Source organism: Sinocyclocheilus grahami, unplaced genomic scaffold (assembly GCF_001515645.1).
Source record: "Sinocyclocheilus grahami isolate Dianchi unplaced genomic scaffold, SAMN03320097.WGS_v1.1 scaffold29.1, whole genome shotgun sequence".
Lineage (NCBI taxonomy): Eukaryota > Metazoa > Chordata > Actinopteri > Cypriniformes > Cyprinidae > Sinocyclocheilus > Sinocyclocheilus grahami.
In genome coordinates this window covers 3,037,274-3,054,360 of record NW_015505208.1, presented here as the reverse complement: position 1 = coordinate 3,054,360, position 17,087 = coordinate 3,037,274, and the positions used below count along the sequence as shown (strand labels likewise).

General features: G+C 35.9%; 2 protein-coding genes across 2 annotated transcripts; both read right to left on the bottom strand.

Moving 5' to 3' along the window:
- Window positions 1-2,086: 2,086 nt before the first annotated feature.
- Window positions 2,087-11,265, bottom strand: selenoi (selenoprotein I). Its single transcript, XM_016257358.1, has 10 exons — window positions 11,095-11,265; window positions 7,783-7,851; window positions 7,028-7,136; window positions 6,196-6,270; window positions 4,758-5,020; window positions 3,939-4,047; window positions 3,756-3,804; window positions 3,435-3,615; window positions 3,095-3,277; window positions 2,087-2,163 (listed from the first exon to the last, which is right to left on the bottom strand). Exons 1-10 carry the CDS (start codon window positions 11,149-11,151, stop codon window positions 2,098-2,100), a joined length of 1,161 nt encoding a protein of 386 aa, XP_016112844.1. The 5' UTR covers window positions 11,152-11,265; the 3' UTR covers window positions 2,087-2,097.
- A 2,335-nt stretch (window positions 11,266-13,600) lies between these two features.
- On the bottom strand, window positions 13,601-16,177 carry LOC107571065 (protein SOGA1-like). The gene is made up of 3 exons (XM_016257347.1): window positions 16,127-16,177; window positions 14,671-16,042; window positions 13,601-14,027 (listed from the first exon to the last, which is right to left on the bottom strand). Exons 1-3 carry the CDS (start codon window positions 16,153-16,155, stop codon window positions 13,881-13,883), a joined length of 1,548 nt encoding a protein of 515 aa, XP_016112833.1. The 5' UTR covers window positions 16,156-16,177; the 3' UTR covers window positions 13,601-13,880.
- Window positions 16,178-17,087: the final 910 nt, after the last annotated feature.

Below are 17,087 nucleotides of genomic sequence, written 5' to 3'. Positions count from 1 at the left end.
TTATCCATGTCATTTCTCAATTCATGTGAAACAGAAGGTATTTGGAGGTTAAGACATACACATCCCATTACATTATGAAGATAAAATAATAAAAGATGAACAACAATACTATGTTACAACAACATGAATAGACTGTACATGTTTAAACATCAATCGATCAGGTCTCATCTCAGAGAAACAGGACATATGGAGGTATGAGGTTCCAGAGTGAGTGTATAAGTGTAAAACATAGATATATACATATGCACATACACACTCACTCATCCATATATTTACACATACATTCAACTCACACAACACAACTAGTGAAATAAAAAAATAAAAATCCTATTACCGGTATATAAGCCCTCAGTCCACCAAACAGAAAGTAAGATACGTAAACAAAACAAAAGAACAAAAAAAAAAAACAGCCTAAATGCTGGAATGAGCTTGATGCAGGCCATGACACCTGCAGGTTTAACGGACATGTCGATGGCACACAGACTAGTGCTTTTATCGTGTTTATAGACGGAGCGAGGTTTGACTCGCTCACTCCAAGTGCACCCTCTCCTGGTCAGGGTTTGAAGCGCACTCTTCATTCAAGCACAAATAAACTCAATACACTCACTCATCCATATATTTACACATACATTCAACTCACACAACACACTTCAGACAACTAGTGAAATAAAAAAATAAAAATCCTATTACCGGTATATAAGCCCTCAGTCCACCAAACAGAAAGTAAGATACGTAAACAAAACAAAAGAACAAAAAAAAAAACAGCCTAAATGCTGGAATGAGCTTGATGCAGGCCATGACACCTGCAGGTTTAACGGACATGTCGATGGCACACAGACTAGTGCTTTTATCGTGTTTATAGACGGAGCGAGGTTTGACTCGCTCACTCCAAGTGCACCCTCTCCTGGTCAGGGTTTGAAGCGCACTCTTCATTCAAGCACAAATAAACTCAATAAAAGTCGACTAGTGAAGCAAACAAAGAGAGAACCGGAAGAAACTGAAAATCGGCACGTGGCCACACCATCACCAATGTAAAAAGGAAACAAAAACAAACAAATATCCCAGTTAAAGGAGTTATACAAATTCAGTTGGTCAGATGAGGTTGTGGTTTGAGCTGTGTGATATTATAGATAACTATTTGTGGTTGTTTAAATTTGTCTTATGTCATTATTACAATTTTGTATAATTGTAGAGATCAGCAAAAGCACCATAGATTTAAATAAGCATCTAACATCCCTGTTCCCTCATACATATAAGTTTCATATTAACTGAAAATTAGACTCTTTTCAGTTGGCTTATACTGACCATTATAGAAACAATTAAATAATGCCTCTTATTGGAAAAAAAATTAATAAAAATCCCCAAATTGAGCAATTGCGGCCAAATTAAATGTAAATAAAATCTTCAAATCGAATAAGCTAAAGACATTCATCACATCATATGTGTGTATTCATCATCATGTGGTTAAATGTAAATAAAATCTTCAAATCGAATAAGCTGAAGACATTCATCACATCATATGTGTGTATTCATCATCATGTGGTTTGCGCATGACTCATCTGACAGCATGTAAGTGAGATTAACCGTTCAAGGGTCCTAGTATCTCAGCTGAAAAGCACATTTCCTTAGGAAACAAGCAAAATCCCCAGCTTCACGGATACCAGACAACCAAACGGCTCGGCTCGGAGCGAGCAACACGATACAGCTCTTTCTGAGAGGAATAGGCTCTGTTACACAGCTGCAAGTCGAGGCACTGTAGGTCCTGGGCTCAATGGGTCCTGTTTTTCTGAGCTATTGAGTCCCATGGTGTAACTGTGTGTCTGAGCCCAATATGTCCTATGGTGCAGCTTCACCTCTGGGCACAGTGGGCCCTGTGGTGCAGCTCTGCCTCAGGGATCAGTGGACCCTGTGGTGCAGCTCCATTCATTTGTTGATTGAGCAGCATCCTCAGAATAAGGCGGCGCATTTAGTCAGTACAATTTGGTTTCCTGTTGTTAGCTGTGTATCCTTGGTGATTGGTGAGAGTCGGCTAGCTGAAGAGCATGCTGAGTTTGCTTAAACCTCAGCAGCCTTCAGGCCGATTTTCTCCTCGTCTTGTCAGTCCGAATTGGGTTTCTTTAGTGAGAAAGCGTATATGTTAAAATGATCACTCAGCTGCTTCACCTGCACAGGGAGACAGAAGTAATATAGAAGTAATATTCTTCATAATGAGAAATATTTAAGTGTGCTTGTGCATAAGAATATGACTGTTGCAAAAGATAATTACATCATATTTATTATATAACATATCAAAAAGTTGAATAAAGGATAGTTTGAATAAATAGTTAGGATAGTTATATACAGTGGGTACGGAAAGTATTCAGACCCCCTTAAATTTTTCACTCTTTGTTATATTGCAGCCATTTGCTAAAATCCTTTAAGTAAATTTTTTTTCCTCATTAATGTACACACAGCACCCCATATTGACAGAAAAACACAGAATTGTTGACATTTTTGCAGATTTATTAAAAAAGAAAAACTGAAATATCACATGGTCCTAAGTATTCAGACCCTTTGCTCAGTATTTAGTAGAAGCACCCTTTTGATCTAATACAGCCATGAGTCTTTTTGGGAAAGATGCAACAAGTTTTTCACACCTGGAGTTGGGGATCCTCTGCCATTCCTCCTTGCAGAGCCTCATGATTGTGTAGCCTAGTGAACCAAACTGAGAGACCATTTTTTTAAGGCTCAGGAAACCTTTGGAGGTGTTTTGAGTTGATTAGCATGTCACCATATTCTAATTTGTTGAGATAGTGAATTGGTGGGTTTTTGTTAAATGTGAGCCAAAATCACCACAATTAAAAGAACCAAAGACTTAAACTACTTCAGTCTGTGTGCAATGAATTTATTTAATACACAAGTTTCACAATTTGAGTTGAATTACTGAAATAAATGAACTTTTCCACGACATTCTAATTTATTGAGATGCACCTGTACATACATACACACACATACATATACACATACAATTATTATTATTTTAATATATAACCATCTTAAGGTAAATTAAAAGATTCTTCATGACTAATGAACAGTTTTGTGTGTCTTTACTCACAACTGATACTCCATAGTGAATGTGAGTGAGGATGACTACAGCGGTCCATATGTAAAGGATGATAATTTCACCATTCTGCAAAGTCCCAGATATCACTAGCAACACCACCGCTGTCATCGGCAACAACAACAAACTCAGTGGCTTGCATCGAGTATTACTCATCTGGCATACAATGAGCTTGCACTGAGAGAGAGAGAGAGAGAGAGAGAGAGAGAGAGAGAGAACATGTCAGGAGCAGACATCTGACAAGATGTTTCAAATGGAACTGAAAGACATCCATTGTCATGGCTGCACAACTTGTTTATCTACAGCAGAGAGCTAGTGGACCGAGTACACTCACAGTAACATTGGAGAAGGCTGTTCCCACCATGAGATAAAAGATTCTGGGTTGCTTCTCAATGATGTCTGTAGGAGAGAGACTGATCCACAGTGTAGACAGCACAAACAGGAGGACGGGAGAGAAAAACGGCAACAAGGCCTCATACACCGAACTGTGCTTCAGGGTGTTATTACGGTACGCCCTATAATAATACAGAGAGAAAGAGTGAGAACAAATATCCCTGTTCCAAAGCATACAATATTTAATAGAGAATCAGTAAGCTACACAGTACGAGTCATTTTTATGTAGTCCAAGGCACAAGAGGCCTGGAATGAAACTTACTTAAATACATTGTAGAGGCTCATTGGCAGTGTTACAACAAATAAACAACCTGTTTAAAAAAAAAAATGAATGAGGAAATCAGATAATCCTTTAATTTGCAAGTTTGGCCTAAAAGCGAATGAAAACGCAGCATTTGAAGTATTGTAAGTATTAACTGCCAATGACAGGGCAGAGTTCACTCACCAACAATCATAACAGTGAAGAGATTTCTGTAATGAACATTCCCAATAACAGGTTTGTACCATGTTTCCACACCAACCACCGCTGTTACTATGTACACGACAGAGATAGTCTGGTATAGAGATGGAAACAAAGACATTAATTAATACAAACTGTAAAATGTATTTCCATTCAAGTATCACTAAAGTTTCCATGTGCTGTGTGACGTACAGAATTACGTCTAAATTCTACCCTCAATAATTTTTTTATTTCATATTTTAAAATACACCACTGCTCAAATGTTTGGGGTCAGTATGATTTCTTTTTTTACTTAATACTTAAAATTAATTATTTTATTCATCAAAGATTCATTCCATTGTTTACAAAATGACAAAAACTTTTATAATGTCACAAAAGATTTATATTTCAAAATAACTAACTTTCTGGAAAAACAAATATATATATATATATATATATATATACACATACATACATACACATATGTGTGGGTGTATATACAGTATATATATATATGTGTGTGTGTATATATATATGTGTGTGTGTGTGTGTATGTATATGTATATACATACATATATATATATATACATACATACGGAACAATTATTTTAAATAGTAATATTTCACAATATTGCTGTATTTTTTATAATTTTTTAAAAATCTCAAGACTTTGGAATTTTATTAAAATACATTAGTATATTTTAGTATAATATTACATATTACTAATATAATATTAATATTGCATTATATATAGTTTGGCTATATTTTAATAGTTTATAAAAAAAAAAATTCTTTTCATGAGCTTATCTTTAGGTAATAAATTACCACTTGACTGATGTCGTAGCCCCAGGGCAAGAACAAAATCCCAGTGTTGTACTTCTCCCAGTGGGACAGTATGAAGGAAAACAGGACGACCCATAACAGATAATACAGCGTCACCACTCCGACGCCCGTCTCACTCCGTCCGAAGACAGAGTACACTGTAGCGACGAAGAACACACATGCCCAGCTGTCCAGGCCGTGGTCAAACAGCTCACCCAGCGGAGTGCTGGAGTTTGTTCTCCGAGCCTGTTTGCCGTCCACACCATCTGCATGTACACACACAACAAAATATATTTCAAAGTCATATATGCAAGCATACACACATTCCCACACAAACAATCTCCAAGTTTCCAATCTTGCTCACATTCACAATGTTTCAGAAATTCTCTGGATCCTAGACATAATGTTCACAGCTCTTCCCTTAAAAAACTAGTGTTAAAAAGCAAGCCTCTGCAAATTTGCTGAGTGTTCATATTTTCATGTGCAAATGTGTCTTATGTGGCTGTATTACGGTCAAATATCCTTCTTGGTTAAAGGGCTAGTGAGTTATTAAAAAGTATACAGCACACGTCAGTAGGTTTATAAATGTACACATGTGGGACTAAAAATAAGATGCATGTCAAAATCAATGCATTAGGCTCTAGTATAAATCAATCCTAACACACCTAATATGTGACCCTGGACAACAAAACCAGTCATAAGAGTCAATTTTCTGAAATTTAGATTTATACACCATCTCAGAGCTGAATAAATAAGCTTTCCATTGATGTATGGGTTGTTATGATAGGATTTGGCCGAGATACAACTATTTGAATATCTGGAATCTGAGGGTGCAAAAAAAAAAAAAAAAATCAGAATATTGAGAAAATCGCCTTTAAAGTTGTCCAAATTAAGTTCTTAGTAATGCATATTACTAATCAAAAATTAAGTTTTTATATATTTACAGTAGGAAATTTACAAAATATCTTTATGGAACATGATCTTTACTTAATGTCCTAATGATTTTTGCCATAAAATAAAAATCAATAATTTTGACCCATACAATGTATTTTTGGCTATTGCTACAAATATACCCCAGTGACTTAAGACTGGTTTTGTGGTCCAGGGTCACATATGGTCCATTTTGCTGATAATATTAATCAAACAATTCTACTGAAATGCACAGCTCCATAAGCATTTTGTTCATTTTAAGATCAAATGCCATTATTTTAATTAGCTCATGTTTAGCTTTTTAAATAAAGGAGTGTGTTCAATATCATACAGGTATTTGCGGTGTTAATGAGAATTGTGAATGTTCTGAACAACAACTTGAACAATCTTTTTACTCTATTAGCAAAAATGTGACTTACACACGAATAAATTGATTTTGCAAAATGATTCAGAAAGATTAAGACCACTAGCTGACAGAAGATTAGTACCATTTAAAAAAAAAAAACCTTACCTAAGGTATAGGCCAGAAAATTGAACAAACCAGCAGCTATCCACACCCAGCTTGGCACATGTGTATGGCCTTCCCCTGTGCCACAAAACAACACCCACGAAATAATCAAAGCCATTTGTGAGTAGGTACAATCTCAATTAGGATAACAGCATTAAACTTGAAAATATACAATAAATTGCACAACAAATGACATTAAAAATGAAACATACATACAATACATAACATAAACAATGTGCTCAATTAATTATGTAATGTAATAATTTATATCACTTAAAATAAGTCCAAAAATAGTAAACCGCAGCATTAAACTAAATGAATTGCTATAAAATACACCCATAAAAATACCTACATTTTTATTTCATTAATGAAGAATTAATTTAACTTTTCAATGCTACATATCAGTGAAAAACACTATGACTTCAAAATGTTTTGTCTTCATTACTACCTAATGGAATCAGATTTGTTACTAGCACTAACACTCTTTTTTTGAAAGCAGAACTTGTTTTAATTATTTACTCCACAACACTGAATGTACAGTGTGTATATATGAGGGAGCTGCTATGTGTACAGGTGTGGCTGTGTATTAACAGATGGTTAGCTGATAATTGAGAGAATGATGAGCTGGAAGTGAGACCTTGATCCTTGTCATATAAAAAAAGAATGTACTTACACAACCTTTTTCTTATTACACAATCATTAATTGGTTATTGATGTAATCATAACAAATGTGTTAAAGTCTCTAAGCTTTGAGAAAGAGAGCATTACCCACAATACCCTCTCACTAGTGCATCAAAGCCAAAACAATCATACACACACAGTTTATTGACCTCACCTGAGGCATAAAAGTCAAAGTCGAAAAAGGACAGCAAGGTGAAGGTGAGTACCAGGAACATGAACCCTGTAAATGTGATGAGGTTTGGGGCAAGCCATGTGGGCAAGATCTGAGACAGAGCGAGAAAGAGAGAAATTAGCAAGCTGCAAATGGTCAGATCTTTCTCGCAGGTAATCAGAGCCAGACGGAACATTCATTAATGTTGCATATATGCAATTCAATGAAAGGAAAACACAACGTAATGTTATTCTTTTCATGTAAAATACCTCTATACATTCATGGATTCGAAATATTTTTATAAAGATTGACAGACAAATAACACATTTTCATAAACACATCTTTTAACACAAAATAACATGCAATAAAAACATTTTAATATACAATATGAATAAATGAAAAAATATATAAAATGCTATCCTAAAATGTTTAATTTCTAATTACAAAAATAAATAAAATGCTACACTAAATTTTAAAATAATTATTAAATAATTGTAAATCGAAATATTACAATTTGATAAAATTGTATAGTTAATATACAATTTTAAAATATGAAAATTAATAAAATATTGCTGATTGTCATTCACAGCCTTGAATTTTAATGCATCTACTTACATAAATAAATAAAATAAATGCATTATTTAAATAGTACATTTAAATATTAATCTATAATAGTAAATTATTGTTTTATCTGATGAGAGAGACTGGATGCCCTTTTATATTCTGGTAACATTCAGAACGACAGTCGTGACTCTCACCTTCACGACTGAGTTCCAGAAGGGGTGCATGACGTAGATAGAGAGGGGGTTGGAGTCAACCGCACTGTACTGTTAAAAAAAAAAAAAGGGAGATAAGATATTCAGAATAAGACAGCACATTAACACTCAGGTCCAGAAGTGTGAATGTCGCAAAGTGTTAACAACAGAGTGTTTCTGCCGTCTCAACTAATATTGCACAGTGTCTACAAACTTCAGATGAGATGATTCAAATATCAACTACATAATATCAATAAATCTCTAATTAGATTCTGCACCGTCGAGCCCTGCAACTGGAAAATTAATTCTTAAGTTCAAACCTAGAGGCAATTTAAAATGGCCTGAATGTAATAATGTCTATCAAATATGAAACTCTTCACTACAGCACACATTAGTAAGTGGTATGATTCAGTGGTGATGAAGGCAGATCACTTTTCAACCTCTTCCCCAGCATGTGTTCACTGTGTGAGCTAACACTTAGGGATTGGGCGGCTATTGAAGCCTTGAAAACATCTGGATCTGGGAAGGCCTGAACCAAAACCCTTGAAAAATGGGCTTTCTAAAATGTACGTTTATTCAGCCCAAAATGCTTAGGTAAAAACACACAGTTTGAGGATAAAAAAGAAACCCAATTAAATTAGGAAAATAATGTATACAAAACCACTAATTAAATACACACAAAAATGCTGAAATTAAAACTAAATGATAACCTGATCAGATACAGGGGTAAAATAAACGCACTGCGGTAGTCATGAGAGTGCAGTCATGTATGTTCAATGACCCCTACAAGTATGTGCAAACATGCAGAGCAAGAATAGCACATACCAACTCAGCAGCCTGTACAACTAACAGCCCAAAACACTGGCAATAAATAAACACACCTTATCAGGCCAACAGGACATTACACCAGAAGACACACAGCATCAGAGACGCTTTCATTCACAAGCTCTGTCAAATAACCACTCAGAAATACACAAAACTCTGCGTCACACCCAGGAATTCAACCTCTCGACCCCTTCAGTTCCACACCCTTTTAACCAAATGATCCTCTTCAGAGATGCCTAAAATTAAAGATTTAATTGTTTATTTCATGGACTATAAATTAATAATTATCACATAATAAAAACATATATGCATTATGAAAACATATAACAAAAAAAAAAAAGACAAAAGCAATAATACTGTTATTAGTTGTTTGAGACAATCTTTCAGATATTTTGTTCATTTTTAGCAAGTCATTTATAATTAATAAAATTAAATAAGCACATTATGTTGGATCCTGTTGAACACACATAATGGCACTGTAATATTGTGAATAGGGCTGCACGATTATGACAAATCATAATTGTCGATTATTCCCTTGAAATTGTAATTGCGATTATCACAATTTACATTGAATGATGTTTATACAATTGTTTGATGCAACTGCATGCCATATTTTTATATGAAGATATCCAAGCTGAAAACACTAACTGAAAAACTTTGTGCTTTTCTATAGTATTAAGCCTCAAATGTCAAATATACATGGATTGGTTTCTTCTTTAAATTATAAAAAAGTACAAATATGAATTGTATTGTTATACTAAAACTAAAATAACGGGAAAAACCCTTAAGATAACATGTAGAAAGAAAAAAAAAGCATCTTAAGCATGCAGAATAACATAAGAGGACTTTGAACAATTACGTAATTGTGGCATCCATAATTGTAATCGCGATTAGAAATCCGATTCATGTTTATACCATTGTTTGATGCAACTGCATGCCGTATTTTTATATGAAGTTATCCAAGCTGAAAACACTAACTGAAAAACTTTGTGCTTTTCTATAGTATTAAGCCTCAAATGTCAAATATACATGGATTGGTTTCTTCTTTAAATTATAAAAAAGTACAAATATGAATTGTATTGTTATACTAAAACTAAAATAACGGGAAAAACCCTTAAGATAACATGTAGAAAGAAAAAAACAGCATCTTAAGCACGCAGAATAACATAAGAGGACTTTGAACAATTACGTAATTGTGGCATCCATAATTGTAATCGCGATTAGAAATCCGATTCATTGTGCAGCCCTAATTGTGAAATAATATTATAACTTAAAATAACCGTGTACCATTTTAATATATTATTTACAAATGTAATTTATTCCTGTGATTGCAAAGCTAATTTTTCAGTAATAATTACTCCAGTCTTCAGTGTCACATGATCCTTCAGAAATCATTCTAATATGTTCATTTGGTGCTCAAGAAACATTTCTTATCATTATCATCATTGTTGAAAACAGTTGTGCTGCCTAATATTTGTGTGAAAACCTTGATACATTTTTTCAGGATTGTTTTATGAACAATAGTTCAAAAGAACAGCCTTTAGATAGATAGATAGATAGATAGATAGATAGATAGATAGATAATCCAAGACATTGGTGCTCAAGAAACATTTCTTATCATTATCATCATTGTTGAAAACAGTTGTGCTGCCTAATATTTGTGTGAAAACCTTGATAAATTTTTTCAGGATTGTTTTATGAACAATAGTTCAAAAGAACAGCCTTTAGATAGATAGATAGATAGATAGATAGATAGATAGACAGATAATCCAAGACAAACGCCCACAGAATAAGAAGTTACAATAATGAACAAAACAGATACGGTTTATGCAAGCAGTTAACTATTGGATAAAGAAAGAGCTTTGCATCTCAATCCTTTCAGGTGCTTCTTCTTCTGTAAATTATATCAGAGGACTCTGACACTACACTGCTATAATACAGTAACACCTGCATTTCAAATGAACACAACGAACAATTAAAGTGAAAGCACGGGGAGCTTGTGTCTCACATGCAAATGATGTCCTTACCACCATAGATCCTTGTTAAGATGCGGAACCAGGAGCCCATCCCTTTACAATTCAACCCAATGTACAAACTAACCGACAACAAAGCATGTAGACCAACTGCAACAAAACTGGACACCGTGTTTAGCTGGTAAAACTATGTTTAGAACTGAAGATCTACTTTCACCGGCGGTTTCAAGTCACTGTGGAAACACAGTGAATTAACCGGTTAATAACACTAATATGTCCTTAAAACCTTTGAGTTGGATGTATATATATACTAATAACTAAATGTTGTATCATTTCAACCCACAAATTCGAGGGGAAAATATACCATTTCTCTTTAAAAGTGGCAATAAGCCGCCGTTGTCCTTTCTAGAGAGGCACACACCGGCAGACCTCATGCTTCATGATAGCATTAACAGCACGGCTCGGCTAGCAGACACCCTAAAGTCCTACACACTTTAAAGAATAAGAGCGGCCTTACCTTATATTTATCAAAACCTGAGCGTTGCTCTTGGGTGACATAGTGGTAGAGAGCCATGATGACCGCAGCACGGCTCTGAGACAGACCGAAATTCAGCACCGTGTCGGCGCTCAGTATCCGCAGTGCTGCGCGTGAGCGGCGGTGCAGTGGCGTGACGTCTGAAGGGTGTTCTTTCATAATAAAAGCCGACCTGGAACTTGCAGTAAAACATCAGTAACACGAGTTTTAATTGCTTTGATGCTACGGAAGCTTCGTGACAGGTACCTTACGTCCATCTAAATATTACAGTTTTTTTTTTCAACTGCTTACACACAAAATCTTTACTGGTCACACAACTTCTGAAACCTGACACTCAAACACCAGAACCACACACCAAACCTGCAAAACCATAGGCTACACAAATCATAGGCCTTTCACTCAGTTCTCAATTTCATAAAACACTTTTTGCAAAACACAATTCTCTATGTAACGCACAAAAATCTAACAGGAAGAGTCTTGATTTCCTTTTTCAAACACAACCAATCAAAGTGCCTCATACTGAACTCCTCACATGTGCAAACACTCGTTGCTTTACTTAAAACCAACCCATCATGGCTTTAGAATAGGCCTATAAATACACATCTACACGTGGTTGATGTATTTATTTTCTTTTGTACTGTGTAATACTGTATTCACAACCACAAATGCTTACAGTAAAAAAAGCAAAAAATGGTTTCGATCTTGCTTTCGTGCCAGTTACTCTCTCTGCCAGTTACTTTCAATCTTGTACAGAAATGTACATAGGAGCTCATGACAGAAGAGCTTTAGGTTTTGAATAACTGTGTGTAGGCTATATGATATATCTAAAAATGTCTTATGGCGCAGGTGTTTGCAATGTAAGACAAATGTTTGCTTTTGAGATGTGTTTGTGATATTGTGAATGCAGTGCTTCATTTTGCAAGAGACGTGAGGCATTTTGTGTGTGCATTGCTTGGATTTGTGTGTAAAGTTTTGAAAAAAAGAGGCAAAGTTTTGAAAATGTAAGCATAAATTGTAAAAGGGCATCTATATTTTCTCGAATAAAGCCCCCCAAATTAAACTGTAAAATTAATATTCTAAATATATAGCCTATATTTTAGAACATTTTTAGATTGTATTTAGTTATATTACGTTGTTTTTCTACTCATAGTGCTGTACTAATTGATAATTATATATATATTTATTTATTTATTTTTACACGTACATTTTTATATTGTTTTTCTTTCAACTTTTCTACGGACCACCCAGCCCACGCACGGGGGCAGCAGGGATCCTCGGAACTCAGTTTGAAAACCCCTGGACTAGTCTACATAAAACATTAACAAATGTTCCACCATATAGACTAAATATGCAGTGTTACAAAAACGATTATTTTACCCTACGTGAGCTGGGAATTGAGTTAGTTGTCACACTTTTTATTTCTCATTGTAAGTTAATTTGATTTTTTTTCTATATGCATATACCTTAAAGGTATGGATAAAATAGCTATTTAATAAATTGTTTATATTATATGTAATTAATATGTATAAACTAAATATGGACACATGGCTCGCTCATGCTGTTGTGTCACTGTCTACCCACTAGGGGACGCTACAAATACACGAATCTAAAAAATCGTTAACACCTCTGTAGAACGGTTACGTCTGACACAACTGCATGGCTATCGATTAAAATTAAATTAACTTATCGTGCGTTTATACGACATGTCGATATACACAGTTATACAAAAAGCCTACTTCAGAACATCTAAGAGTGATTGTGTGCATTTTAGTCTCAAGAAAATGTGAATAAGCAGCTATCACAAAGACTTCCCCTAAAATGAAAACTGAGTTAAATAGAGAAGCAGAGAAAAACGGACAATTTTTTCTGACAAATCAGGGTGTTTGTTTAATTGCATACCTCTATATATTGTTTCATGGAATTAAAAGTCATGCAAATTTAAAACTAAGTAACACATTGTGGCTAGGGGCAGTTAAAGAGTGAAACCTGAAATATCATTATTAGGATGACATATCTTCAAATCACAGTAATAGGGGACTAATACAATGACATGGATCTGCATTTATTAACATGCCATACAAAGTGTCACATTTCAAATAGCTACAATTCACAAACCTAATCTCTGATTAAGGTGCTTGGGCCCCACATCGGTTGTTTGCCGATATTAAACACAGGTCATGTTACATTTAAGACAACTATTAGAAACAGGTCACATTCATAAAGGCATCTAAAAACATTTAAACAATAATGTTTCTACACACATTCTATTATGCATAAAATATTATATAAAAAAAAGAATAATAAATCATACATTGTTTTAAGATATGTTGCATAATTATATTTATTTAAAATTTAACAAAGTAAAGTTCATCAAGGATCTAGAAAGTAAAAACTGGATCTTGCTGGAATTGGGAACTTCAGCACAATAACAACATGATTAATTCTGTACAAGCCCCATTTAGTTTCTCTATTAAATGTAAATTTTTTAAACAAATATTAAAGCCAGTAACTTAGCCTGGAGACATTTCCCTAACCCCAGTCCCAGAAGGCATCTGCAAACCTTTTTCATGTTTTTTACGCTGATTTTGAGTGAAAGATTTTGGAATGGATTATAACACGCTAAAATGGAACTGAAGGCATAATCAATTTAGCCAAACACAAAAGGTGTGGGGAATATGTAGAAATGTATGAATGATGGGCATTCCAGTTCTGAAGAAATCTGTCCATGCAAGCCTGTAGATCCCAGAAGTGTCATGGTGTCAGTCCCATTAAGGAAGAGAATCACCTTTACCACGGGATAGGGGGTGTTCGTGTGGGCGGGGCTTGTTTTGACTGTGAATGTGCCGGAGGTTTTTTTGTGAGGGTCGAGCAAAACAGGATGTCAAAGCGCGTGAGCTGCAGTCACAGGCTCCATCCTGGCAAAGAGACAGCAAAGAGTTAGGAGATACGCTCAGCATTATAACAAATCATGTGACATTAAGACAAAGACTTTGCAAAATAGTAATAATGTATATTTTCTAGTTGTATTTAATAAAAATGAGTTCCAATTTGATCCTCCTGATTGTATGTGTCCCATATACTTTATACAGTATATCATTGTTTTAAAAGAATATTTCTGCTTGTTAAAAATAAAACAACTATGTAAAATATGTAATATGTATCTTTAAAATACACATGGATATGTCATATTGATAACCAGCCAGTTAACAGATTGACTCACAAATCTATACATAACATACCAAGAAATAACTTTTATTGAGGAAGTGAGTTTTGTGAACTCAATAACGGCTCTGAGCAAGTCTGATTCAAACAGTGACTAACAAGTGAGTCCGAGGCCATTTGGTGAATCTCAGACTTGCTAAAAGTGTTGATACATAAGAATCATTAGTTCCTGACAAAACCGCATATGGACACATAGAGTGTTTCCAGAGTGACAAGATTTCAAATGACTGTCGCACTTATTATTTTTGCAATCATTTTAGTCTCACTGAAATATTACTCCCTCAACACCTTCAGTTTAGTTTTTTGTTATTGAATGGGTTAAACTTTGCTACTAACCTCCAAGCCCTTGTTCTTTCTGACTGAACCCCTGTCGATTTGGCGCTGAGTTTGGATCTGGCTCTGACACACCGTCTCCTCTTTTTGGCTTTGTTTCATAAATCTGCGGTTCACAATTTTGGTGATGCTGTCGTTTCTGACCAGTGGCACTGCTGGTATACGAGATGGGGGATGCTCGGATTTCTTTGAACCCACCAGACCGATGTGATCCCTACGAGCTGCTGGCGCTTTCTCCATCTCCGGGTTGGTCTTTTCTCCTCGACCACAGACATTGCGCAGAAACTCATGGACCAGACCATATTTGTGAACGCCTACATTTTTACGGCCACCATGTTTATCGCTGCCCTGCACTGATACTGAACTCGGCCTGCTAGGTGTCGAAGCACGTTGCGGCAGAGCCCACAAACCACGCTCTTTTGCTCCATAATCTAGCCTGGAGGAGGCGCTCGGAGATGAGGAGGGGGACAAAGAGGATGTGGTGAAAGAGGAAGAGGATGAGGGGGATGTGGAAGAGGAAGACTTAGAGGAAAACGGAGAGGATGCAGAGTGTCTGCGTTGTATTTTTGGCGAGGTGGTCTGTGGTTGAAACCGATCTGCTGGACCAGGGACCCTTTCCAGTGACACTGATGTCTGCGGGGTTCTTGAAGATACAAATGAGGTCACTCGGGGCGACCAGTGCTTCGCAGCATGAAGACATCGAGGACCATCGGTTTGTAGCCCAACTGTGGTCACCTGTGGTTGGGATTGAGTTTGCGTTCCTATACTCACAACACTTACCATACTGCTCCCAAAATCCTTTGCTCTTTTCCTCTCCAGAGGGCTGGATTGGGAGGTTTGCAGCACACTGGCTGTGATTTCCTTCATGTCATCACTCAGGTTGGCTGAGACGTCCAAGTTATTGAAAGCCAAGCGTGAAGGGGATGTCATACTGGAGGTCTGAAGACCAGAGGAGGATGTAGAACTGATGACAGCCTTCGAATCTCTCTCCATCAAACTTTGGCAGTCAAACGGCAGGCTACCCAGCCAGTTTTCATACGCAGCGGCCCAGTCTTGGTTTACAAGGCCACAGGAAACAGCATTGAAATGTGGTTCCTGGCTCTCCTTAAGCGCTTCCTCCTCTGCTGCTATCGGAGAGCTCATTTGGATCCTTTTTGCTGATGGTGGGCTGTAATATATACGAATGCTGGTTCTCTCTGGAGCAGTGTGGCTTCTCTGGGTCAGCTCCTGGTTTAAGGTCAGACCAAGGAAACTGGGAGGCATGATAGGAGAGTCCCAAGTCTTGCAGGGGTCTTCTCTGTCCAGAACGGCAGCTTCTCGACTGAGGTACTTCCAGTTCTTGTTGGGTTTTGCCATGCCAGTTTTGAGAGGCATCCTGTTGGAAAAGCAAACTATGTTAAAGAATTCAATCAGATAATTTGAGTTCAAACTATGGCGCAAACAAACGAATCAAGCTGACCTCTCCATTTTTGCATCTTTGGTCAACATCTTGTATCTGGGGGACTGAAAATGCATCAGAAGGATTATTATTTGTGCATGCATAATTAGTTCAGTTGTGTAATTTTATTATATATTAAATATCATTTAATAACAAAATACTTCTAAAACACCTTTTACATTAAGAATAAAATGAAACAATTTAGGGACTTAAAGGATTAAAATAAATGACATATTGTATGCAATGCATTGCAATATAACCTTTCAGCAGAAAAAGAGTGAATCGTTTTAAGTTTTAATCATTTTAATCCTTCCCATATTGCTTAGGGATGTGCATGTACCATTTTAATATATTATTTACAAATGTAATTTATTCCTGTGATTGCAAAGCTAATTTTTCAGTAATAATTACTCCAGTCTTCAGTGTCACATGATCCTTCAGAAATCATTCTAATATGTTCATTTGGTGCTCAAGAAACATTTCTTATCATTATCATCATTGTTGAAAACAGTTGTGCTGCCTAATATTTGTGTGAAAACCTTGATAAATTTTTTCAGGATTGTTTTATGAACAATAGTTCAAAAGAACAGCCTTTAGATAGATAGATAGATAGATAGATAGATAGATAGACAGATAATCCAAGACAAACGCCCACAGAATAAGAAGTTAAAATAATGAACAAAACAGATACGGTTTATGCAAGCAGTTAACTATTGGATAAAGAAAGAGCTTTGCATCTCAATCCTTTCAGGTGCTTCTTCTTCTGTAAATTATATCAGAGGACTCTGACACTACACTGCTATAATACAGTAACACCTGCATTTCAAATGAACACAACGAACAATTAAAGTGAAAGCACGGGGAGCTTGTGTCTCACATGCAAATGATGTCCTTACCACCATAGATCCTTGTTAAGATGCGGAACCAGGAGCCCATCCCTTTACAATTCAACCCAATGTACAAACTAACCGACAACAAAGCA

Bases quoted from the DNA above. Each gene is read 5' to 3' on its own strand.
- selenoi (XM_016257358.1), bottom strand. From the start codon at position 11,151: ATGGCTCTCTACCACTATGTCACCCAAGAGCAACGCTCAGGTTTTGAT. The intron at 6,271-7,027 runs GTGAGGTCAATA...TTTGTGGCACAG, and splicing joins CTTTGACTTTTATGCCTCAG to GGGAAGGCCATACACATGTG. The intron at 4,048-4,757 runs GTAATTTATTAC...TCTCTATACCAG, and splicing joins GCTACGACATCAGTCAAGTG to ACTATCTCTGTCGTGTACAT.
- LOC107571065 (XM_016257347.1), bottom strand. From the start codon at position 16,155: ATGTTGACCAAAGATGCAAAAATGGAGAG. The intron at 16,043-16,126 runs GTCAGCTTGATT...CTTTTCCAACAG, and splicing joins AAAGATGCAAAAATGGAGAG to GATGCCTCTCAAAACTGGCA. The intron at 14,028-14,670 runs GTTAGTAGCAAA...TCTCTTTGCCAG, and splicing joins GAAAGAACAAGGGCTTGGAG to GATGGAGCCTGTGACTGCAG.